Raw genomic sequence first — 25,757 nt, forward strand, 5'->3', positions numbered from 1 at the left:
AAGTGGGTGTGTACACAGAGATGTTGGATACCCTTGGCTGGGGTTACAGGGTTATAAACCACTGGACACTGAGTCTCTGCAAAACTAGTATGTCCTCTTAACTACCGAGTCATTTCTCCAGCTCCTTGTTAATGTATGTATGTATGTATGTATGTATGTATGTATGTATGTATACTCATATATATATATGAGTACACATATATATATATGAGTACAATGTAGCTATCTTCAGACACACCAGAAGAAGGTATTGTGTCCCATTACAGATGGTTGTGAGCCACCATGTGATTGCTGGACTTTGAACTCCTGACCTGTGGAAGAGCAGTCAGTGCTCTTTTTTTTTTTAATTTTTTTTTTTTTTTTTTTTTGGAGCTGGGGACCGAACCCAGGGCCTTGCGCTTCCTAGGTAAGCGCTCTACCACTGAGCTAAATCCCCAGCCCGCAGTCAGTGCTCTTAACCACTGAGCCATCTCTCCAGCTCATTAAGCTTTTTATACTCAAGGTTTTGGGAACCTTAAGACGAAATTAACACCTCTTCCTTGAGTCCCTTAGAATCCTTAGTATGATGTCATGGTCATAGTCCCCTTAAAAGGGCTGCCGTGCTCTATCTACCCAAATTATAGCCTTCCATGGTGGGGAACTTAGAATCAGGGCCAGTACAAAACTAAGTCACAGTGAGAGTGAGCTCCATTTGAAAAATGCTTGTATGGAATTGCTTTGTGGGTTATTGGGGTAACTACTTCTAGTCCTATCTGAATTTTATTATTTTATTTACTTTTTGGAGATTGTGAGACAAGGTCTCAAGTTCTAGCTGTCTTAGAACTCACTTTATAGACCAGGCTGGCCTTGACCTCACAGAGGTCCTCCTGGCTTTGCCTCCCAAGTGCTACCACACCCAACAAAAAAATTTATTAAAAGAAAAGAAAGAAAATAATTTTAATTTAATATTCTGTTTATGGTTACTTTTTGCTCAGCAGAGCCTTTATTTTTATTTTTAGGTCTCGAGTAGCACAGGTTGCCTTCATTTATAATCTGTGGATAGCTTTGAACCTTTGACTCCCTTGCCTCTATCTTGTGTATGTGAGGATTATGGGCATGTAGGACCAAGCCGGGCTCACACAGTATTGTGGACCAAACCAGGGCTTTGTGAGAGCTAGCCAAGCACTCTGCCACACCTCCCACACTTGTTTAGCGAGGCCTTCATGCCCGAAACTGAATACAGTTCTTACTGGATCACCAGCAAAAATTCCTAGTCCTCCTCATGGTGATGTGATGTCTGTTTGCACTTCTGGTGAGATTGGAGTTTCTGTTTTCTTCCTGCCATTGGAAATTCCTTCAGAAAGAAGGTAGAAGGGTCAGTGGGAATTTTGTGGTTGGTGCAGAAAAAGACGTGGGTGGGGCGGGTAATGAAGCGTAGCATTTTCTTGTGAAGCTCTAGCTTGCTTCTCATCTGACTGAGCTATGAAGTCAGCTAGGTGTGAAGTCCTACTATGAAAGCTCAGGGTACTGTTGGGCAGTAGGACTCTGGGTCCCTTTATTTCTTTTATAGCGCCAGGCAGCCTTTCAGAACCCCTTTCACACCCAGCTTGTTCCCTTACCTTCTCAGAGGCTGGGGTGGTGAGGGCTGGGGCTGAAGTTTGCAGGAACAGGCTCTGGGCCCATGTAGGTGACTGACTTTAGTGTGATCACAAATGTGTGTTATTTCTGCTAAGTTGCTGTGAAATTTCTACCAACAGCTCATCTTTCTAAATGTGTTTATTGGTACCAAAACAGTTGGTCCAGGCTCTGACTTCACATCTAACCGTTCTCTAATACACAGAATAGCTGTGTTATTCCCATTTTATAAGAGAAGAAAGAATGCTCAGAGACCGCTTCTCCATCTTTTCACCCCTAGCTTCCTGGGAGCCAGGCTGCAGATTCCAGGCACCCAACTCCACTGCACAGGCCCAGAGCCTGGCCTTCACAGGGATGGACTAGCACGACCTTAAATAGCCCATGGAAAGGTTGGCGTGTCCCCATTTGGGAATGCTGCGAGCAAGGTGTCTAGAGTCCGGTGGTAGCACCGGAAGGAAGGAGGTTGGCCAGAATAGCACAGCCAGTGACCACAGGTAGGACCTTCAGACTCAGTTCCTGGAAGGCAGCCAGCGCTGGGAGCCTCCTGGCCATCTGCAGGCAGAGCTCTGGCCTGTGTGGTTCGTGAGCTGTCTCCTCAAGTAATTTCATGTTTGGAATGCGTGGGTGCATACCACGTGATTGCTTCCAGTCTGGGGATATTCTTTTCTGATTTCGAGCCAATGTGGAGATGGGAGGAGCCCCATGTCACCTCTGGTATATCCAGGCAAAATGTGAAGGCGCTCAACAGAGGATCTGTGTGAAGGGTTTCAGGCAGGCGGGCCCTAAGAGTCTCTTCAGCCAGAAGCCTGCTATTTGACATGTGCCGCACACATCCTCCTGCCCCCCAAGTTTGGAAATGTAAATCGGACTGATGTAGCTTTTGAAAATGGAATTGGAAACGAAAGGCTTTTGTATTGCAGACACCCACATTGAAGCCTGATTTCTGATGACTAGCCTGACCCCGCCCCTCTTTTCTCTCTGTCCCTGTTCTGATGCGAGTTGTTGTAGGGAGAGTCTGGCTTGTAATAAAGCTTGACTTGGAAGGAATGGGCCGGCCACCCAGGTGAATGGTGTTCGAGCAGAATTTACCCTGTAGTTCGTGGTGTGATCAGGGTGTGTGGTGTGTGGTGTGAGGTGTGTGGTGGGCAGTGATGGGCTAGGTGCTTGCTTGCTTGGTGCTGGGTCATCTTAGGGGCAGCAAGAAAAGGAACGTGTCAGAGAAGGTCAGAGAAGACTGTGTGTGGGTGTGGTGGTGCATACCTACCCTCCTAGCATTTGAGGGAGGGGGGGGATGTGAAGGCAGGAAGATCAGGAGTTTAAGCCCAGTGACTAATTCAACGGTTGGTCATCTAGGCTGGTCTTCCTATCAGCATGAGATTGCTTGAGTTGTCTGTGACTCACATTGAAACTGTTGTTTTTCGTGAAATGAAAGTGCAATTTTTATCCCTCCTCCTCTTTTTTTTTCTTTCCTGAGAGCATCAGCCATCTTTTCTTTGGGGAGACCCACCAGTGTACAGCTTGTGTGTGTGTGTGTGTGCGTGTGTGTGTGTGTGTGTGTATGTGTGTGTGTGTGTATGTGTGTATGGGAGGGGGTCCTATGCCTCAACCCATAAGGCCCAATCTGATGAGTGTATGCTGCCCCTTAAAATTGCAAACCATCACGGGAAAGTACACGTGTGTAAAGGCCTCTGTAATTAGCACCACAGAGCAGGCCCTTCCCAAGTTCCTTCACTTCCTCCCTCTCACAGAGAGGCCGCACATCTCTAAGGGCTTGAAGCTGCTTGGCTTGCAGTTGCCAGAGAGCTTTCTGGGCTGGTGACCAAAAGCCTCTCTTTTGTTTCTCTCTGCTGAGCAGACACATGTGCACTCACTCTGCCTGTTGCATTTTGAGACCCTGAAGAACTCAGTGGGAATGGCCTACACGGGGAAGCCTACGTGGTCCTGACTCCTGTTCCACCCCCTGGACGAGAGAGGATGACCCCTGTGGGTCTTCCCTCTAGCCTCACGGAATGCTCCTGTCCTAGAGCTGAAACTAAGGGTCCTCAATGGGATCAGTGCTGGTCTGGAGGTGGGGGGTGGGGCTCACACATGTAAACATTTTAATGGAAAGCAGTTTTGAGGGCAAACTAGTTCAGCTTGGGATACAAACTACTTCCAAATGTGTCTAACACGAGCCACTGGCCATGTATGCAGAATATTTTTAACTTTCATCCAAAAGCAGTTTTTGTTCTCCCCCTTCCCCCTCCAGTAGTTTAAGAGGAGGATAGAGCCACAAGAGCTGGAGGGAAATGTAAAACGTCAACCTATCAGGTGTCTTTTAGTCTGGAACAGAGGCATGGGCAGCATATGGGCAAGTATTAAGAAAGTACAAGGGAAATGTTGTCACGCGGTTGTTTTTCCAGCTGTTGTACTGATTCCTCCAGATGCTTTCCCACCTATGCTATGGAAATCCTCTCTTTCAGAGAAGCCATTCTCAACCTATGGGTTGCAACCCCCTTGGGGGTCGCACAGCAGGTATTTACATTAGGATTCATAACGGTAGCAAAATTACAGTTATGGAGTAGCAATGAAATAACTCTATGGTTGGGGGGGTCACCACAACAGGAGGGACGGTATCACAGGGTCTTAGCATTAGGAAGGTTGAGGAGCCCTATTTCAGAGTGTCCTGACAACTCCTTCCTGGGACCACCTGACTTGATCTGGAGCCCCTTCCCTCACGCTCCTACTCCTCACCATCTCTGCACAGCTCTCTGAGGCTTAGAGCGGTCTTTCTTCCTGGCCTTCCCTTGTCCTTCAGGTATGCAGTCACATCCTGCTTTAGACCCCAGGGACATTCCGTGTCTGACTCACTGCACAAAATAGTTTCCCACATATGAGTCCTCAACCGCCCCACATCAGGAGACGGACAAGACCGGAGACGCCATACATTCTGTATTTGCCCTCCTTCCTCATTTAAATAGGAATTTGTTGCTGTTTAATTTTTCATTATTTGTGTGTGTGTGTGTGTGTGTGTGTGTGTGTGTGTGTGTGTGCGCGCGCGCACGTTAATATGCCGCTCAGAATAGTCTAAAACTGCTGGGCTCAAGTAATCTTCTCAGCTTCTCAAATACCTAGGATTTTAGGCATGTAACCTGAACTCAGCCTCACTTGATTCCGATTTCTCTATCTGTCTCTCCCTGTCTCTCTGTCTCTGTCTGTCTGTCTGCCTCTCTGTCATCTGTCTCTCTCTGTTTAGGTGACAGCTGCTGTCCACCTTATTCTTTGAGACACGGTCACTTGCCAAACCGGGAGCTTATTGACATGTTTACACTGGCTGGCCAGCAAGCTCCAAGGATCCCTTTAGCTCTGCCTCCCCAGTGCTGGGACCACAGGTGTGCCTGGCCTTTTCATGGGTTCAGAGAATCAAACTTAGGCTCTCATGATTGTGAGACAAGCACTTCACTGACCGAGCCATCTCCCCAGTGCCTCATCTCTGTTCAGACTCCACATTCTTCTGCTAGAGTATAAAGGATGCATTTCTTTTGGCCTTCTGATCAGGTCATGGGTACTGGACAAGCCAGGCTGGCCAGTCTTAGGTCAAGTTGACATACAAGTTAGAATTATCTGGAAGGAGGGAATCTTAATTGAGAAAATATCTCCATAAGATCCAGCTATAAGGCATTTTCTTAATATTGATGGAGGAGGGCTCAGCCCATTGTGGGTGGGGCCATCCCCAAGCTGATGGGCCTGGGTTCCATAAGAAAGCAGGCTGTGGGAGTCATGAGGACTAAGCCAGTAAGCGGCATCCCTCCATGGCCTCTGCATCAGCTCCTGTATCCAGGTTCCTCCCCTGAGTGAGTTTATGTCCTGACTTCCTTCGATGATGAACAGTGGAAGTGTAAGCCAAATAAACCTTTTCTTCTCCAACTTGTTTTTTGGTCATGGTGTAGACCACGACCAATCAAAACCCTGGTGGAGACAATAGCATCTGCTTAGAGGTTAGCCAGACCCACAGCTCCCCAGTGTGATGGAGAGAGAGAGAGAGAGAGAGAGAGAGAGAGAGAGAGAGAGAGAGAGAGAGAGAGAAAACATGGCTAGTACCTAGCTCCTTTGAACCAGCTTCAGGTGAAGAGGACTGTGTAGCAGGCAGACTGCGCCCTCTTGTCTTCCACTGTTGGCTTTGGCCAGATACAGCCCGAGTCAGGGCTACACTGAGCCTGTGGTCTTGGTACCTCAGAGTGCTGAGGAAGCAAGGAGACTTCCTGTGGGTTCTTTTCCCTGACACCAACAACCAGGTAAATATTTGGACACAGCCTGTATCCAGGCTTGAGGTGGTTTTCTTTCTCCCCTTAGGCCTACCATGGCAGGTAGGTGCCTGGCCACCTTTAGCCCACCAGTCCCACAGACCTGTTTGAATTGGCTGAGGCATTGCCTCTGGGTACCGTTGGTTTTGCTTACCGAGGGGTCCTCTTACAGCTGAGCTTGCTGAGAGGGCCTGAAGTCTGATGCTTCACTGTGGAGTTCAGAGCAGGGTCACCTAGGGGTGGGGGTTGTGGGGACTGGGGCTTTCATATCTAAACCTCCCATAATTTGGCCTTGTACGTGGAGAGTCAGCCTCTGGTGGCCGGCCGCTGGGGATGACTCACTCGGGTTCTCCTCAGGCCACTTGACTGTCAGAGGATGCTGACTAAGCCCCTGGGCTCCTCCAAAAGCAAATCAGATAACCAAAGCCTGTGCATCCTCTGGACGTTTTCCTCTTCCCCTGAAGCAGGCTGGAGCCTGGAGTAGACACGAACTGCCCCAAACCTTCCCATCCGGTTTTTGTGTATGTCCATTTTGGATGCCTTTCTGGGGTTCTTCTTGCTGCTCTTTTTGTGGTCTTCTCTCTGAGAACTAGAAGGGCTTCTGCTGCAGTTGTCAGAGATGCTACAGATCATGTTGATGTGCAAAGCTCCTATTACTGGATTGATTTTTACCTTTTTTTATAGGGAGGTGAGCATCAATATTTCAGGAAGGAAGAAGTGCAGACAGGGACGTGGAAGGTGGCTTTTACTTTGCAGTGCAAGTCCTCGGTCCAGAAGCGAATGGCTGCCTGGCTCCTCTTTGTTCTGACTGTAGTCATTTTGGCATGTGAAAATATTTCACTTCCCCAAACTCAGAACTGGAGCCCTGTGTGTTCTCTGGCCCCATTTCAAGAACTTCGTTGATGGTTGAGGAAATTCTTTGGCTCCATTTTTCTCTTAATATGGCCATGCCTTTTTTTTTCTTTGGCACCCTTTGCAAGGAATCAGAAGGAGGATATGATGGTTCAGGCAAAACAAGTCTCAGGTCACTGGGAGTCTCTCCTGTCCTTCTCATCTGGGGGAGACATCATGGGAAGTTATTTGACTGTTGTAAGCATGTCTTGTGTTAGTCTAGATTGGCCAGCGGTAGCCTCCGGTTCGTATCTGACCCCCATCTTTTTTTGTAAACAGTTTTATCAGATCACACCCATGCCTGTTCATTTGCGTAGTCTATGACCGCTTTCATTCTGTACCAAAGAAGTTGCATACTTGGCCTGGAGACCATACAGCGAGGCAAGCCAGACATTTGGTTTTCAATGCTTCATAGTGAGATTTTACCAGCACCAGTGACGAATCCTTATTCTGAGGGAGCAGCAAGTGTCTGGGAGGAATGTGCGAGAAAGTTCAAAGCTCAGTGAAGCACCAAGGGACCAGAAATGAGGATGGTGATGCTGACTTCATTTGTCTTTTTTCTGGGAGGTGTTTGCCTCTGTGAAAACGAGGCTTTGGTCTTGCCAGACTGAGCAGAGAGAGGCCTTAAGCCTGTCACTTCTCTGTGGTGTTGGTAAACAGGAACTTACTAGAATTACAAGACGTTTTCCAGGTTACGATCCAACTTTGAGTCCTTTCATTGGCTTGTGTCATATGTGCTATTGAACACCGGTCTTGGCCAGACATTGTGAGGCCTGCTTAGACATCCAGGGTAAACCGAGGTGTGGGGTGCAGAGTTGGTGATTGGTCACTCAGCAGGCTTTCCTCTGAGGGGACAAAGCTTGATTCTGTGGGGCTGATAAGACGCTCCCTGGGGCTGCTGGGAAGGGTGAGGGAAATCAAGTATGTGTGCACATCCACGGTGGATGAGCAAGTTTCAACGAGCTCCAACCACTTTACATATATACATACGTACACATACATACACATACACACATTTAGTAGATGGAGCAAAGCTCCAACTACTTTACGTATACACATATACACATATACATATAAACACATATACGCATAAACGCATATACACATACATACATGCATACACACATATGCACACATGCACACACACATACACACATATACACATTCACACATTCACACATGTACACATGCACACATACATACACATACACACATACACACATATACACATATACACATATACACTTACACATGTCTGCACATAGCAATAGTGGGCACAAGTTATGGAGCTGAAGATTAGTGTTGGGGACAGAAGTGAAATGGAGGAAAGGAGACAAAGAGAAAAAGGGCAAGAACCTGCCCGAGGCTGGAAGGCTTCCATAAATGCTGTGTTCAGAAGCTTATCTGCAGAAGGGACAGTTGGGTGAGATGAGATGCCTTGAGCCAGCCATGTGGACAGGTAGGAAATGATTGGTGAAGCTTCTTACTTCTCCCTTTCTCCCCAGCCTGGATGATCTGTATCGTGGACTATGTGCAAACAGGCATTTTCCAGCAAGTTTATGATAACTTCTAAAATGCAAGGCCAGCGTTTCTCCTTAGCTGCTATCTCTTTGTATTGTTTAGGCGCCTTGCTGGCCTGCTCCTCCTCTGGGACCTTCCGAGGCCTTCAAGGCACTTAATTTCCTGAGAGGCTCAAAATGAAAAGGGTTCTTAATTATCTGGACATAGAACACAGTTTCCCCTAACTCATTGCTGAATCCTCCAGACCTCTGTGGGAATGGAAAGGTAAGGCCTTGTGGTGGATTGAGGACCGATTGGTCTACTAAACACACTAATTGACAAGACATGAGTTACACACAACACTGAAGTCTCATAGCAAGGACACTTTAGAGATAATTGCAAACCAAGGCATTTCAAGTCTGTTACCATGGCCAAAATGCTAGGCCTTAGCTAATATGAGAATTGCCCCACCCCACCCCAACTCCTTTGCTAAGGGTCTAATGGATTTTTTTTTATCTTGTTCATTGATTTTTCTAAATATTTATTGAGCATCCTTCACGACGGGACACTGCCGTAGCAGCCATGCTGAGGTTGGTGGTTAAATGGGTTGATGCATCTAGAAGATTCAATCAATGTCCTGTTTCTTCTCCTGTGGGTGACACAGAATATGTATGGCTGTTGGCTCCCATATAGAGCTGTTGACATTTTGTGGTCAAAAACAGAACAAGAGGATATTTGAAATAGCAAACATTTCTTGATATATCTCACAGGAGACTAAATATTATGATGTGTTCATAAACAGTGAGGAGGAAGGAGGTTGCACTTCAGAGTTTACATTCTTTCTCTTCTTTTGCCTCCTGCCTTCTCCTTCTCATGTTTCCCTCCATTGCTCTCACTTCTTCCACCTCCCTTCTAACCAGCTTCTCATGTGTCCGGCATCTCTAGACACCAATAGCATGTCCAATGGGGAAAAAATGAATCTCATGAGCCTGTATACATTGGTGGTCAGTACCCATGGAGCAGGCCCTTCCTGCCCTAGCCTCTCGGTTATTAGTTACATCTTTCCATTCACCACAGCCATCCTGGGCTCTGTCAAAGTTCTATACCTGACTGTGCCATCATTCATGGCCTCTTTGGTCAAGAAAAAATATGAGAGCAGTTTGTCGAGCCCTTTTGTAAAGGTGACATGTTCTGCTCTGTAGCAGTTTCTTCTGAATCCACATCTTACTGCTGTTGAATTCGGGTTGAAAGGTTGAAGTAGGAATTGGCAGAAAAGAGTCGCATAGGAAAAATCTAGACTTGGGTAAGCTACCTGGGCCCAGACTGATGAGAGTCCCTCAGGGTCCTCTGACAGACATAGGACAAAGTTAAAGTGAGGATAGTCTCATAAAGATGAGCCCATGTTAATTATAAAAATTGTGAAAGTGGAGGAGGAAGACCATCACTTCAATAAACTAAATTCTAGCATCTCACTCTTGGTCCACTTGGCAGATGACTTTATGTGCATGTGAACCCCTGGGCTCAGAGAGGTCCTATTCTCTGAGGCCATTGTTTCAATTTGATCTTGGAATTTGTGTCTTGTCCTAGATTCTCAATGGGACAATGGTATGTGCTCAGTGGGCTTGGAGCCTTGGATCAGGTGATTCTTTCTCCTCATTCCTCCTCAGGATAGCTCCTGGTCTTCCCAGTATTGTGCTACAGGGACCTCTGACCCTGCCTGTCCTCTTCCTTTGTCTGTGTGGTGATTGTAACTATATCCCATGCCTGGAAGATATCCCATGCCCAAAGGAGACATGGGGATTGGAGTTAGTGTTACACTTCACAGATCTTAGGGCAGGGAGTTACACAGGGCTTGGAGTGACAGACTAAAGGCTTGTTCCATGGATCACCAGGCAAGGGAAAGCTTCTAATTTGATCTAGGTCCCCAATATGTCCTACAGATACGTATAGGATGGTAATGCCAGAGCCCTTGAAGTCGTCCATCATCTCTGGGTTGGACCTTGGGAAGGAGAGGTGCCAGGCTTTTCTTCCTTACCCCAGTTGGTACAGTGTGGAGATTATATACCTAGGTGGCAAAGTACTGGGTTATGAGGTCAATTGGCTGTCTGCACTTGCCAGTCTGCGGATTTCTTTGTTCTTCAAGGACCAAAGTAAATACGGACCATTAAGATGTGGGAAGAGTATGTACAAAAAGAAAAGAACCTATGAACCTGGGACCATGTTTTATTTCACATTGCCCTGCAGATGCTATATCCGGTCCTCAGAAAAGCTTAGGCTCACCTGGTCCACAGCCCACAGTCCTATGCCAGCACACTCTCCCCTATGCTTTAGGCAAGTTCTTGGATGGTAACGTCCCCTTCCCCAAGGTCCCTCTGCTTTCTTCTTTCTGGGCATGGGGGATACACACTTCCCCCTACTGCATAGTTTTAAAGAAAACGAGCGTTTGTCATAACTGTTTCCAGAAGGCATGTTGAATCACTCAATTGAGTTGCAGCCAGTGGCTGCAACATTAGTCTTTGATGAGAACTTGAGCCAACATGAGGCCCAGCCTGAAAGCCCCAGCCCTAAACAGGAGCGTGCCGGGCAGGCAGCTGGCAGACACAGAAAACTGCAGGCTCAGCAACAAAAATATTTTTGTAGCTGAGGAACCTGTTGTACTTCTCCAAGGAGATGATCAACTTGGCTCATTAGTTTTTTGTTTTGTTTTTTTTTTTAAAAGAAGATGGGCAACTTTCCCTTCCTCTTGGCTTTGTTGGTTCACTTCATTGCTCTTCTCTTTAAGCTTAAGGGGATGAGGTGAGTGCATAGACTGGTAGCTGCAACTGAGCTGGTGAAGGGACCTGGCTTTCTGCTGTCTTTGCTGGAGGATGACTGGTCAAACGACCACCTCACAAATTCCAGACATCTGTCCACATGATGCTTCAGATGCTGCAGTGATCTTGAGATCTCCTTGGGGGTTGTATGCAGTTTGAGGCCCCCGTTCCTTTCCTGATTTTACCCATTTAAGTACTGCTAATGGAGTTTTCAGCAACAGGCACATCTGGAAAGAGCCCTTAATCGTCATAACCAACTCTAGACGCGACGTCTTTATTCTTGGAGAAAGTAAAACTAAGATCCAGGGAAATCAATCAAGTAACACACTGAGGTAGTATAAGACCCAGGACCAGAGAGATGGCTCAGTGGGGAAAGGCATTTGCCACACAAGCCTAATGATCTGAGTATGATTCCAGAGCCCATGTAAAGGTAGGAGAGAACTGACTACAAAGATGGCCTCTGACCAGCATATATATGCGCTCTCTCTCTCTCTCTGTCTCTCTCTGTCTCTCTGTCTCTCTCTCTCTCACACACAGATACACACACACACAGACACTCACACACACACACACATACACACACACACACACACACACACACACACATTAAAGTTTTAAAACTACAGGATTTCATCCAAATATGTAACATACTAGAAGTGTGTGTGCATGTGAGAATGTTTTTGCCTCATCTTTCTTTGGCACCAGCTTGTTTGATGTTGGCACCTCATGTCCAAATGAGCCATCATTTAGCAGGGACTCAGCTCTCCCGATCTGCAGAGTTCTGGCAGTTAGAATTCATCCTCTGTTTACAAATGAAACCTACAGCACATGAGACCCTGAAGCTAAGGACAAGCTTACCAGGGCTTGGCTGAGGATAAGACAGACTCTCCAAAAGATACCATGGGATAAACAGTAAGACCAGCCCTTCACTTGAGAACCACTGGCCCAGCTCCTGTTGGCTGGTCCATCTGATGGCTTTGTTTTTTAAATTTCCTTGTGCTGGGGATAGAACACAAGGTCTCGCACATGCTAGGTAAGACTACCCCTGAGGTCCACCTAGTCTCTCTGTCATGATTCTTAAACTCCTCTGTCATTGCTTTGCTCTGTTACACTGGCTGCTGTCCCCTCCCTCTGTGCATAGATCATTCCTTTCCTCATTGGTCAGTTGTGTGCTCTGAGAATCTTCGTTGTCCCACAGACACAATTCCTGTGCAGCCAAGCAGAAGGAAGCAATTGTGTGAGGGAGTGAGTTTCTCGACAGTGGCCAGGTTTCACTCAGTCACCTGCATCTTGACTCAGCTGAGACACATGTTGCCGTCCAGACCTTGTGGGACCTTTCATGGGGATGGAGCTCGGTTGCTTTTGCCTGATGAGCTATCTTATCGGCTCTCTCTGTTCTTCTGAGGAGTCATGTTGCTGGCAGGCACCTTCTTGCCTTTGGTTGGTGTCTACAGTGGTAGTGGCTGTCTTCTGACTGTGAGAGCACACTGAAGTTGACAGAGTAGAGAGGATGTGCTTGGTTCTTACTGTTGCCCTTCAGCTTTTGAAGCCGGGCCACAGTAGACAGCCCACTCCTAGTGCACCTCAGAAAGTGCTTCTCCTTTTTTGAGTTTTCTTTTTTTTTTTTTTTTTTTGGTTCTTTTTTCCCCGAGCTGGGGACCGAACCCAGGGCCTTGCGCTTCCTAGGTAAGCGCTCTAACCACTGAGCCAAATCCCCAACCTTGCTTCTCCTTTTTCTCAGTCCTGGTACAACCCTGGCCTCAGTCACATAGCTGTGTCCGATTGGATTTGGCTTGCATGTGAGACAGACACAGAGCCTTACAGTGTTATTCTGTGCTCAGTATTATACACAATCCTGTGCCCAGTTACCTGCAGCAAGGGGGATGAACTTCATTCTTCTTTACTCTTGAGCCCCGTGGTTCATCCATGCTCTGCCCACCAGACAGGAAGCCTGGAGAACTGGACTGGATATGTTGGTCCTTGAAGTCTTATGCCAGGCACTGGAAAGACAATTTGTTGACACTGTCCCCTCTCAGATTCACTTTTTATCCTGAAAGTGACTCCTGGGATTGCTTGGGACGGTGGTGATAATTTAACCAACTAGGAAGACCTTTATAAAACCATTCTATGGACCAAACCCTCACCCTACTTCACAATTAGCATCTAACCTATGATGGTACTTAGTGATTTTTGTGGACATTGAAACCTGGAGTCCATGTTCAGGGCCACTGACACTGTCCCTCGGGCTCATTCTCCACCTACTCAGGTGACATTGGGTCTATAACTTGGGAATTATGGGCTCTTTTTTTTTCTTAAATTGTGCATGTGTGGTCACATGCATGCACATGTGTGCAAGTGTGCATATGGAGATTAGAGGACAACTTTTTGGTGTCTGTTCTTTCACCTTGTGGTGATTTGAATGAAAATGCCCTCCCACCCTCCTAGAGTGTCAATATTGGAGATGTGGAGCAGGTGTGACCTTGCTGGAGTATGTCACAGGAGGTAGGCTTTGAGGTTTCAGAAACTCAAGCCAGGCCCAGTGTCACTCTCTCTTCCTGCTGCCTGTGGATCCAGATGTAGACGTCTCAGCTCACTCTCCAGCACCAGGTCTGACTACATGCCGCCATGCTTCCCACCATGATGATGATGGACTAAACCTCTAAAGTGTAAGCCAGCCCCGATTAAATTTTTAGTTTTCATATGAGAGTTTCCAGGGTCATGGTGTATTTTCACAGCACTAGAAACGTAAGACAGATTTTCTTGTTTCTGCCACTGCCCTGCATATAATTATCCAGGCTAAGTGGTCTGTGAGCTTATGCTGTATTCTGTTTCCCATCTTGAAGTAGGAGATATGTGCCACCGCATGTGGCATTTAAAAATAAGGTTCTAGGAGTGGATCTCAGGTCATCTGGCTGCCTGGCTGAGCCATCTTCCCAGCCCCTAGGAATCCTTCTCTTTCTCTAGTCTCTCTCTCATGATTCTGGTGGTGCCATTTTGCCTTAGGCAGTGCCCTGAAGATATGGTGGTTATACATTGTCCTCCTTCACAGCTGTCTCTTCTGCTGGCCTCTCAGGCTGCTGTTCCTTTTCAGTCTGGTGAGAACTCACTGTGAGAGACTGACTGCATATCCTACGTCCTAAAAAGCTGCTAGCCCTCCTGGTAGAAGTTGGGGGTTCCTTCTGGGCTTTATGATATGGGCTTCAGAGCCATTTTTTCCTGATGTCATCTCATGACTTTATTATGCCTTTTTGTGTCCCCCCCCTCAACCCTCCAGCTTTGAGGCCATAGTAGCGGTGGGTCCCTTCCTTCCCCTCAGACTTTGCACCAATCAGGACTAATGTTTGCCCTGTTTCCTTCTTAGGGGAACTTTGAGTTGATGGATGGGGGGGGGGGTATGGATGTGGCTGTTGGGAAAAGAGTTGGTCTCTTGGATGGCCTGTGGCTGGCATTGCTTCAAAGGGAGCCCCAGACAGAGCGTCTACAGCAGGAGCCTGGAGATGGCTTTGATGTGGGCACACGGGAAGCAGCCTGCATGTGGACACAGAGCAGGGACCCTGAAGTGTGGCAGGGTGCCCGCAGGTCAAGGCTGCAGTGTGGCTGTGCCTTCCAGCTATGTACGTATATTTTGTTTCCTCTGTCCCCCCAAGAGTGTGGCTGTCTAGACAGGGATAGAATTAAAAGCTCAATTACTGAGCAGGAATTTGGCCAGTGAAAGCTCAGCTACTGAGCAGACAGGCCTGGGTGAGGATTGTGGCTGAGATTGAGCCCCATTTGGACCTAAGTAAGGCTAGAGAGCCTGAGGCTCCTAGCCAGCCAGCACCTGCAGGGCCCCTTAAGGCAGCTTGACCTCATGGAGCTGTAAATCTGGCTTGGCCGCCACCTCGGCACCACCTCCCTCTCCCATACAGGGATTTCTGCTTATAGTTGGAGTCCAGCAATTAGAATTCCTGCCTTTGGGGATGGAGGCCTGCAGCTGGGAACTGGTTCTCCAGCTCACCCAGGCTTCTTATGGCTGAGAGAAGCTCTTCCATGGTGTGTGTGTGTGTGTGTGTGTGTGTGTGTGTGTGTGTGTGTGTGTTGTTATGCCCCTGAATCATCAGAGTGTCCTGAAAGTACTTTGTCATCTGGCAGAGAAGGGTTTGTTCCTTTCGTATAAATGGAGAATCTAGACTGTGATATCCCCTTCTTTACCCTGCCATCGTGCGTCTTCCTGTTTAGTGTTTGTGTCACAGTCATCCTTCATGATCTGTAACATGTATTTAAGGAGGCATGCTCACTGGGACTGCCCACCTGGGCGGGCGTGACAGGGTAGTCTCATGGCATCCCTATGGATTCTCATCATTGGTGTCCTTGTCTAAACCCAATATGGGCATCTTGGTGACAGAGGATGAGACCTTTGTTCTTGAGCCTGGCATGTCCTCTCGGTGTTTTATAGCATAGAGGCCTCTATCTCCTGCCACTGTAGAGGTCTCTATTGTCTGTCCATACAGCTTTCTCTCAAACATTTATCTCCTTTCTAGCGTCCTCTGGGCCTGAGCTCAGACTTTGGACAGAAGCACTGGACAGGGTGTTGTTAGGTCCCTGCTCTCTAAGGACTGTGGGGCTTAAAGCCTAAATCTCTGGCTCTCCTCCTAGTAGGCAGGGGCAGTGGCTGGAGGGTGTTATAGCCAGATGCTGATAAAGATTCTCACGTCGGATCTTACCTCAGCCCTGATATAGCTCCCGCCGTGTAGGTGGCCCCACTGTCCCATGCCTAAGCTTGATTCTTATCTGTGTAGTTCTGTTTCTTCGGATGTCCAGGCCGACCTGCTGCAGGCTGTAGCCACCTCTCTTTCCTGTCCTTCACAGTTATCCCTGAAGATTCAAAGATAGGATTTCCAGCCAGCCCCAGGCCCCAAAGGAATGGTACTGTCCTGGTGGGCCTCCCCCAGTGTGGCCAGCACTCATCAGCAGCCAGACTCTGCCCCACCCTGCCGCGATGGCTGAGGTCATTCTTGGCAGAGCTTGCTGGCAGGGACTGTTGGCGCCCACCCAGGATAAACATGTCACACTGAGCTCGCTGCGTGCCATTGGATGCCGAGTGGGTCTGCGTAGGGAATGCCATAGGCCCCGGCCTCAGGTGACCTTAAAGTGAAAGGGTCATAGCCAGTGTGGAACTGTGTCTGGAAAGGTGACACACCCTGGCTTGTCACAGCACAGTTGCTGGAATCCTTCAATGGATTTTCAGGGATTTGAAAACTAGTAAACAGCCGAGTAGGCTCTTTCCAGAGAACCGTTCAGGCTCCTAATTCATCGTTATCCTAAATCACCATCATAACAGACCAGTGAGATTGGTGGGCTCTCTTATCCCACTTCTCAGGCGAGGCGTCCGTGCTTGTCATGCAGAATTTCAGTTTGGCAGCCTGTGCCACAGATGGCTGGTGCCCTGTGGGGTGTGTGGTATCTGAGAGTAGAGGTGCGGCTTCTCAGGCTCCTGGCTGGTGAGAGCTTGTGCTGTGTCTTCCGACATGTTTTCGTAGGCAGTGCTGGTCTTTCTGGCCGTGTGCATGCGTGCATGAGTGCATGTGTGCGTGCAGGGAGTGTGTGTGTGTTTCAAATCTGTATCATGGTGCTGTGGGGTAAGTGAGTACAGTGAAATCTCTGTTGTATCTCAAGTCACCCAGGGTCTGGGGCCTCCCTTATCTGCTAGTCAATTGTCCGAGCTCATCAGCAGTTCCATTTCTCTTTGCAGAGAGGATGATAAAGTCTCTTGTCTGGGCTACCCATCCCACCATCCCACCTCCACCCACTGGATTTTTTTTTTTTTTTTTTTTTGTAGCTTATCCTTTCTCAAATTGAATGACTATAAAGAGTTCCCTTAGCAGGCATCCAGGACTAACTTTTTTTTTTTTTTTTTTGTATTCCATGAACAATGCATAGAAAATTCAGGAATTCTGGGTAATGTGGGAAGAAGAAAGCAGGATCTGGGGCCATCTCAGTGGAAGAAGGCAGCCTCCAGTCATTTTCCCCAGCCCTTTAACCTCCATGGTCCTATCTTGTTATGAGGAGTTATTTAGGGCTTCGGACTCTGCCCAGTATCAGGAGGGAGTGGGACATAGGACGTGGGACATAGGATGTCTTCAGCTGAATCCTCAGTCTGCATCGGCTGGGGGCAGATGCAGTGATAGGGATTTTCCCAGTGTGCACAGGAGAGACAGTCCGCCATCGGGTCCTGGGTGCTGCCAGCCTTTGCTTGTCCTTGTGCCTTACCACCACTGGGCTGCACAAGAAAGTCAGTGCGAGTTTCTGCCTCAGGGCTCCCCACATCCCAGGCCTCAGGAAGGTTATTCATGTGGGAGAGTAGACCCATGGTTCCTTGCTTCCCCTAAGGCACACGGACTCAGGATCCCTGTCTGGGACTTTGATCCTTAAGCCTTAAACCAAAGTTGTCTCCTCTTGTCCTCTCTCCAGCTGCACAGATCGTTCCAAAATGTGAGGCCTAGAAACTGTCTATCACCTTTTCCCATTTTTCCCTGGTACAAGCGCTTCCATTTCATTGACTCGCTAAGGGCCTGTGTGTGGATTATGGCAGGGGCTTGGCCCTCAGGAGAGGAGTGTCCACCCCAAGCTCAGTCCCTAGGGACTGCTCTTCGCTCTCTGTATTTGAATTGTGCAGCAATGACTCCCTTTGTGCTTACAGGGTAAGCTGCCAGTCCTGCTGCTTGGCCGCTCCTCCGAGCTGCGGCCAGGAGAATTTGTGGTTGCCATCGGAAGCCCCTTCTCTCTTCAAAACACGGTCACCACTGGGATCGTCAGCACCACCCAGCGAGGCGGCAAAGAACTGGGGCTCCGGAACTCCGATATGGACTACATTCAGACAGACGCCATCATCAATGTGAGCCCTCTGCTCCCTCTGCCTGCTGGGCTGGGGACGAGTTTTTCCCAGAGGAAGTTGGGCTTCTTCCTATTCCCAAACCGTCTCACAGACTGCATGAATTCCCAGAACATCTGAGATGTTCTGGTGTTAGGCATTAGGTGTTAATGTTCCTCTCGGAGCTGTTCAGAGTTGAACTATGGGGTCCTGAAGCCAGTGGGTGGCCAGTCTCATCGGAGGAGGAGGTAAAAGTGGGGTTAGCTGCTTACCGTGGTCTCAGAACTAAACCATTTCACTATGGCACACCCCAAGCTTCGTGAAAAGTGGTCAAGGTCCTTTTCTTCAGTTAAAATTAGGTGATCCTAGACAAAGCCTAGGGAAGCCCAGCCTGCTGGCTGCTTCATCAGCGCTTTGAAATCTGGGTAGAGACATTGATTAGGTGTTGGTATGACACAGAGCCAACCTTTGCCTTCTGTTTCGTTTCAGTATGGAAACTCCGGAGGCCCGTTAGTAAACCTGGTAAGGTTCTCCAGTACCTACGCCGTGTTTCTTTCTTCTGTGGGCACACCTTTGCTTTCCCCTTGCATGTGAGCTTGTCAGAACAAGCAGTCAGTTGATAGCCATGTGAGCGTTTCTTTGCACCTTTCCCCACCAGCCCTTTCCGGAAGCAGTAAGGTCAGAGGACACGTTGGTGTTTCAAGCCATGGGTGGATGCTAAGGAGCTCAAACCCAGTCTAGGCAGAAAGGGGACTGAAAGTCCACATGGCACTGCCAGCTGCAGAAAGTTACCTTCAGCCCTGAGGGCGACTGAGTGGAGACGAGCTGGCCTGGCTCGTGCCCATGCCAAAACTCTCCCTGAATGCCTGTGGGTATGACGGGGAGCCACCTGTTTGCTCACAGATGTCTCACTCAACCGAGACTTCAGTATAAAGCTGAAGGCTTCAGGTCATAGAATGCCAGAGCTTGGGGGTTGTTTGAGAGAGTATAAGTTGAGGCTACCCAATAGTATGTCCTCCTGGGTCCCCTGGGTGTCAGGAGCTGATATGTACAGAGCACATCAGGAACAATTTATACTGAAAGTTTACAGAGTCCTTTTTGTCAGCACAGCATCGGGCCACCAGAAACTTCTTAGGGAAGAGCCACATCTTTAACTTGCTCCAGCCATACCCTGGGGCAGATGCTGGGAGTAAGGCCTGTGGCTCAAGCCAGCATCTACGGTCATTGGAAATAGGGGAGGAAGGGAGGGTGGATAGTCACCTTAGCAATTCAGAGATTCTGGAAACATCCTTCCTATGAAAAGAGAAGATAGGGTGGACTTTGATATATGCAATATATGCAATAAGACAACTATTAGCTTCCACTGAGGCTTCTTTGTTCCATCCACACCTGAGCGTGGGTGGCACTACCCAGGTGCCCCAACAAATGTCTCTCCTTTTATCCCTGACCCTTCTCTTTCCAGCCCTCCTGATTCTCAGACACAGCCCAAATACTGCTCTCCCCCATGTGCCTGTATATATGAGTATTTGCATGCATGTGGCCCCAAGTGTGTGTGTGTGTGTGTGTGTGTGTGTGTGTGTGTGTGTGTGTGCGCGCACTGGAGGGGGAGGGTGTTGCCTGTGCACATGTGTGTATTTGTGGAGGCCCTGTGGAGGCCCGGGGTTGATGAGGGGCTGTCTTCATTCCCTTTTCTCCTTATTCAGTGAGGCAGGGTCTCTCAGTTGAACCCAGAGCTAGGTGTGACAGCTGGTCCCTCTAGCCAGCTTTCTCCTGGGATCCTACCTCTGCCTCTGAGGCTGGAATTACAGGCAGGTCACCACACACACCCAGGATAAGCTTGGCTCGGAGGATCCCAACCTCTAGAGCTTTCATTTGCAAGGCAGACATTTAACCACGTTGTTGTCTTCTCAGCCCACACTTTTTTTTTTTATTACTATTTTAATTATACACATTTGTGGGGTAGAGCGTGGGATGACCAGTCAGGTAAGATAGCATCTTCCTCTCAATCTTTTTTTTTTTTTGAAACTAGGCCTCAAATGGTGGCTCAGGCTGGCCAGGATCTCACAGTGATCCTATCTCGGATACTCTAGAATGCTGGTCTTGCCAGTGTGAGGCGTTACACCTGGCGCCACATTTTAAAGACTCCTGTCCTATAGATTCTCTGCTCCCTTCCAACCTGTGCCTGCCTCTGACCTCCTGGAGTTAGTGAGCATGCCCCTTGCTTTTCAGGATGGCGAGGTGATTGGGATTAACACCTTGAAGGTGACGGCGGGCATCTCCTTCGCAATTCCATCCGATAAGATAAAAAAGTTCTTGACAGAGTCCCATGATCGACAGGCCAAAGGTAAGTAGATCCGGGCATCCTGGGGACCTTCGTAGGTTCACACCAGAGGCCTCGATACCCCTTGAGGACTTGGGAGAGGGGAAGATGACAGTCTCTAAGATCAGGCCTCTCAAGCTGAGAGTGAATATGTTACCAGGGTGGTGGTGGTGGTGGAGACTGAACAAAGGGAGTCTCGTTCCAGACACCCAAAAAGGTTAGCAACAAAGGGTCACACCACGGGTCTGGAATCCAGGCCAGGACTGAAGTACAGTTTTTGGGGGCCCCTCTTGTGCCTCATGCTACAAGGTGGAGCTTTAGAACTCTGGATCCTATGTCCCCACACCCCAGAGGACTAGGCTGACTTTTTTTTTCCCTTTGTTGACACACCAGGGAAAACTGTCACCAAGAAGAAGTATATTGGGATACGAATGATGTCGCTTACATCTAGGTGGGTAAACAGGACACATTACTATATAAATATAAATGTCAGGCCTATGTTTATATAAACTTGGGCTTTGCAAGACTTCTTGGGCATTCTTGAAGGGAAACTATTTCCTTCAGTCATCATAGTTTCTGCTTACAAGTAAGTGCACTGGGGAAAGGGAAGGGTGTGGGCTCGGGCCTGGTTTTTGTATTTCTGACCACCTGGAAGACTCCACTCTCCTCCCTGAAGGCACGCCTGAGCATCTAAAGGCTGGCTAGCCGGCACACTTTTGTGCTTGCCTCTCTCCACGCATCCTGTTGAAACTTACATTCCAGGAGTGCCCCAGTGCCCGCCCCAGGGCTTGCCCCAGCCTGGAGCACCCACCTCCCCTGCATGCTGGTGTGAGGGGTGTGGCTGCAGGAATGCAGGCCGAGGACCTGCCTCCGGGGACTGGTGACTGATGGACTTGTTTCCCTGAGTGTAGAAGTTGCAGCTTGGGTTTACCAGGCTCCTGACATCCCTGAAAGAGTTGGGGGGGGGGGGAAGTGGGGAGGGAGCCTTCATGAAATACAGGAAACCGAAGTGACTGGCATGTCTGAGTCATTCGAGAGCTTGACATTTATTGATGGTACTGTTTTATCCAACTGTTAAAATATTAAGACATTCCACACAGGTTATGAACACTGGTACTTAGTGTTGCCAAGCATAGGATGGCAAGCTGAGACTGAAATCACACAGGTTGTCTTTGGAAGCAGAAGAGATACAAGTGTTGGGGAGGGAAGCTAGGCTAAGGGTCACCTTCCTGAGTCATTCCCCAAGCTCCTATGCTTCTAGCTTACTGAGTGCTCTGTACCCTTCCCTTCAGGGTGAGGCTGATGCTGTAGGCATGCCTACTGTATAGCCAGCAGCAGTTCTGTGCTGATGCTTGGAGTAGTTTCTTACTACTACACAGAGCACTGTTGATGCTGGCAGGCAGGCCATTTTAAAGCAGAATCAGGGGCTAGGGAGCTGGCTCAGTGGATAAAGTGCTTACTATGCTAGTATGAAGATCTAAGTTCAAATCCCCAGGACCTGTGTAAAGCCCGGCATAGAAGAATGTGTCTTCTATACTCCCAGTGCTTTCTCTGTGGTAAACAGGAGATTCCTCTAGCAGGCCAGCTAGCCTAGTGTATACAGCAGCAAACAAGAGATCCTCATCTCAAGTAAGGCAGGTACTGAGCTTGTCCTCAGACCTCTATATACATGTTTTGCTGTGCCAAAGCCTCTATAGGTGTCACGAAGACTTGAAGTTGAGACTCAGGGGGGGATTTGGTGAGAGCTGAGTGTTGGCCTGAGGAGGCCATGGGAGGTTAATATCAACACAAGCACTTTTTCTCCTAAGCAGCAAAGCCAAAGAACTGAAGGATCGTCACCGAGACTTCCCGGATGTAATCTCCGGAGCATATATCATTGAAGTCATCCCCGACACCCCCGCAGAAGCGTGAGTGTGACATTATATCCCTCTTCATGAAATCTATGTGGTTCGTGGGCCAGGGGGCAGTGTAGGTATTTGAGCTGTCTCTCATGGCCCCGAGTACCCATCCTTTCCTATCAGCCAGGGCTCCTGACTGCTTTGGGTTCAGGGCTTGTCCACAGAAGGATGTTTCTTCTCTTGGGTCATCTCCAGGGTCATCCACATAGGGAGAGCACTCACTAATGGCCTCACTGGGAATCCCTAGGAAGCCTGGCTGTTGAGAGAGCTTCACAGAGCAGGATTCATCCTTTGAGGAACCTCTGTAGTTGTACTTGTGACTCGTGAAGTCATAGCTGCCAATACCTAAAGGGAAACAATCCGATGACATCGCAATAGTAGTAGTTCATCCAGAACTGAGGCTTGTTTCCAGGACCCCATGACATCTAGAGAGTAACACGCACTGAAGAGCTGCGCATGAGGCCCTAGGGCCAGACCTGGCCTGATGCCTCTCGGTGGATGACCCGTGAGCTGAGAAAAATCAGTTTTCGCATGATTTTTATGGTTGGAAAAAAAAATCCAAGTGGCTGTATTTTGTGATACTGTAAATTCTCGAAATGCAAATATGCACACGTGTTTTATTAGACCACAGTCGTGTCCCCTGACAAGATGACATCTTGTCTGGAACAAGTTTTATGCTGCCGCAGCAGAAATGAATAGCTGAGACAAAGAGACCAGATGCTCTGTGAAGCTTAAGCTATTTCCCATCTGGCCCTTTGTGGAAAAAGTCTGTAGACTTGTATTAGAACAAGGAGGACCTCGGTAGCATAGTGATCCTGTCACGTATGAACTAAGGTTCCAACCGCGGCACAGAGGAATAGAGGCATCCAACATTCCTGGAAGAATCACTTTCTAAATTACAGTCCCATTTATGTGCAAATTGGCTGTGGTCATCAGACCTGGTGTTTCCTTGTCCCCTCTGAGGATAATTGATCATAGTTCACATAAAAATTTCGTAAAGCATTTCTACAAGAAATATTATTGATTTGGCTTAAAAAGAATCTCGACAGGAAATATCATCTTCTCTCCTTGAAGTCATTCCATCACCATTTCCTATAACCCCCATTTGTTCTGTTTGGGTTCTAAGATGTGCCTTTTTTGATGACTGTGAGGAATGGAAATGTTAACAGTGTGTGTTTCCCTTTGTGTTTCAGTGGAGGGCTCAAGGAAAATGACGTCATCATCAGCATCAATGGACAGTCTGTGGTCACTGCCAATGATGTCAGTGATGTCATCAAAAAGGAGAACACCCTGAACATGGTTGTCCGCAGAGGGAATGAAGACATTGTGATTACGGTGGTTCCTGAAGAAATTGATCCCTAGGCAGAGGCAGGAGCTGGACTTCATGTTTCCCTCAAAGACTCCAGGAGATGGCGCATGAGAACTGAGCTGGTGACGCAGGACACCCAGGACTTTGTCCAACATTTTGCTTGTTCGGGGAACACCCCTGTCGACAGAATCCTCCTTGATAGTTTGCGGGCAAAACAAATGTAATGTTGGAGGTGCACAGGCCGAAGCCCTGCCCTCTGTATGCTACGCATGCAGCCTGCTTTTTCTTACAAGCTTGGGCTATTCCTGCTTAAGCAGTCAACATCTGTCCCTGCCCTTAGCCCCAGTTGTCCGACTAATGCACTTGACAGACGCATAGATGGATGAGAGGACAGTCCTTGCAGCCTTGGTCTTGGGTGTGTTTACACTTTTACTCCGAGTCAGCACTCAGAGGAAATTGATGCCCTGAGACCACAGGTGGGTGACCCTGGCTTCTGAGATGGCCAAAAAATGCCTCTTAGGAATCCTGGAATCAGGAGTACAATGACTTTGAGTTTCAGCTATTAAAATACTTCTTCATACTTAGATTTTGGTGTGCTTCTTTTATCAGACTGCAGCGCTTTTGAAATGGCTTTTATGTCAGCGCGTGTGCACTCCTCATTTAGCTACACTGTGCTCGGCCCTGCGAGTTATTTCAAAATCCCCCTTTGGGATTTGCCTGTGTTATACAACCCTGTTTGGCCGCCCTGGCTCACTGAATGGACAGTTCTACTTTTCTCTGGGGCTTGTCAAACTAAGGAGAGTGTGTGTGTAGATCTCATTCATCATGCAATCCATCAGCAATGATTTCCTGGCCCTCTGCTCTGTGCCAAAAGTCCTTACATCTGTCCTGCTGTGGAGCAAGCATTGAGGACAACCAGAGCAGGAGAGATACAAGCCATCTGCTCTCTGGGCTCCTAGTAGTCAATCAGGTCTCCTGAAAGACAGCCAGTGTAGACCAGGACACAGGAATGGCCTGAGGCAGACTCAGTTACTCTAGGTCCAAAATAAGAGCCGCCCCTCTCTGAGACAAGTATAGTCTCCACAGCTGCACTCTTTCTCCCTGGGAAAACTTTACAAGACCCCGGACAGCTGCACTCAAACAAATCAGTGTGTGGCTTTACCTTGAGGGATAGTGTGTGAGGTGGGGTCAAAGGTTGGATAATCAATAACATCAACAATATGGTCCAGCCTCTGGAAAGAGGAGTTTATTAATTTCTCTACTGGGAGTATCTGGAGAGGCTGTGGAAGGCCAGAAAGCAGGATCTTCGATGGCATTAGACAAAGTATATGCCAGTACTAGTGTGGAGTATCTCTAGGCCTGGTATCCCGGTCCAGCCTTCTGCTCTCGGTTGTGATGATGCAGGCAAATTAGGAAGGATCCAAACAGTCTTATGTCCTTAGCATGTGTTCTGTGTTCTGTCTGTTAATGGGGAAGAGCTTTCAGGTTCATCCTTAGATGTACGGGGAAGGTGTTGTCTGGGGGTAGAGGAAGTGTTGGTGGCGGGTGGAAGTCCTTGTTTTAACCTACGTGTAAAGTTCATGCTGCCCACACTGAAAAACTGGGAGATGGCAAATTGTAAAAGGAAATTGATGAGTCTGGGGACACAACAGATTACAACTAGAACAATGGATGGCAAATTCTCACACCATGGGCAAGGATATCTGAACCAGACACAGTGCAGCCATCGTACATACACCTCCTTCCGCCTCTCAGTGACCAGAAATAGGAGCTGCTGCATCCTGGTTTTATAGGTATGGAGGTGACAATCAGCAAGAAGTAGCTTGCCCAAGGCCACCCTGCTGGTCACTGGGGAGCCTTGGGTATGGTTTGGTGGGCATGTGTAGAAGCAGGGAGCAGTCTGGAGACAGAGACAGCTCAGGTCTCTGGCACAGGGCTTAGGGAACACATGAACACTCTTGGGCATTTAGGCCCTCAGGAACAGGTGTTAACACTGTCCCAGGACCCAGAGCTTTCTATCTGACTTGGTCCCTGCTGCCTTCCCAGGTCACCTCTCTGTTCCTTCAGGGATGAGTCCATGCTGCGGTTGCTGTTGTTACTGTTCTTCTAACAAGCTGTTATTTCTCTACTATCTGACACAAAGCCTGCTGTTCCTGCCCTCCACACAGCAGACACTCCCTTTTCCCCACCATCTCTGCCTCGAGGAGTGGACCTGTGCTCAGGTGGCCCCACCCACTGCCTAGAGCTCACAGCCCTCTGGCTGTCAGGGTGTCCCATGA

General features: G+C 48.3%; 1 protein-coding gene across 1 annotated transcript in view; it reads left to right on the forward strand.

Moving 5' to 3' along the window:
• Htra1 (HtrA serine peptidase 1) overlaps nt 1-24,060 on the forward strand; it is a 49,138-nt gene extending 25,078 nt beyond the window's left edge. Inside the window, exons 4-9 of the mRNA NM_031721.1 lie at nt 17,781-17,975; nt 18,441-18,473; nt 20,181-20,295; nt 20,665-20,722; nt 22,083-22,178; nt 23,363-24,060. Of these exons, the coding sequence (NP_113909.1) occupies nt 17,781-17,975; nt 18,441-18,473; nt 20,181-20,295; nt 20,665-20,722; nt 22,083-22,178; nt 23,363-23,531 (666 nt within the window). The 3' untranslated portion in view covers nt 23,532-24,060. The remainder of the gene's footprint in view (nt 1-17,780; nt 17,976-18,440; nt 18,474-20,180; nt 20,296-20,664; nt 20,723-22,082; nt 22,179-23,362) is intronic.
• The last annotated feature ends 1,697 nt before the right edge of the window (nt 24,061-25,757 follow it).

The sequence above is a fragment of the Rattus norvegicus genome, chromosome 1, assembly GCF_021556685.1.
Source record: "Rattus norvegicus strain SHRSP/BbbUtx chromosome 1, alternate assembly SHRSP_T2T, whole genome shotgun sequence".
Lineage (NCBI taxonomy): Eukaryota > Metazoa > Chordata > Mammalia > Rodentia > Muridae > Rattus > Rattus norvegicus.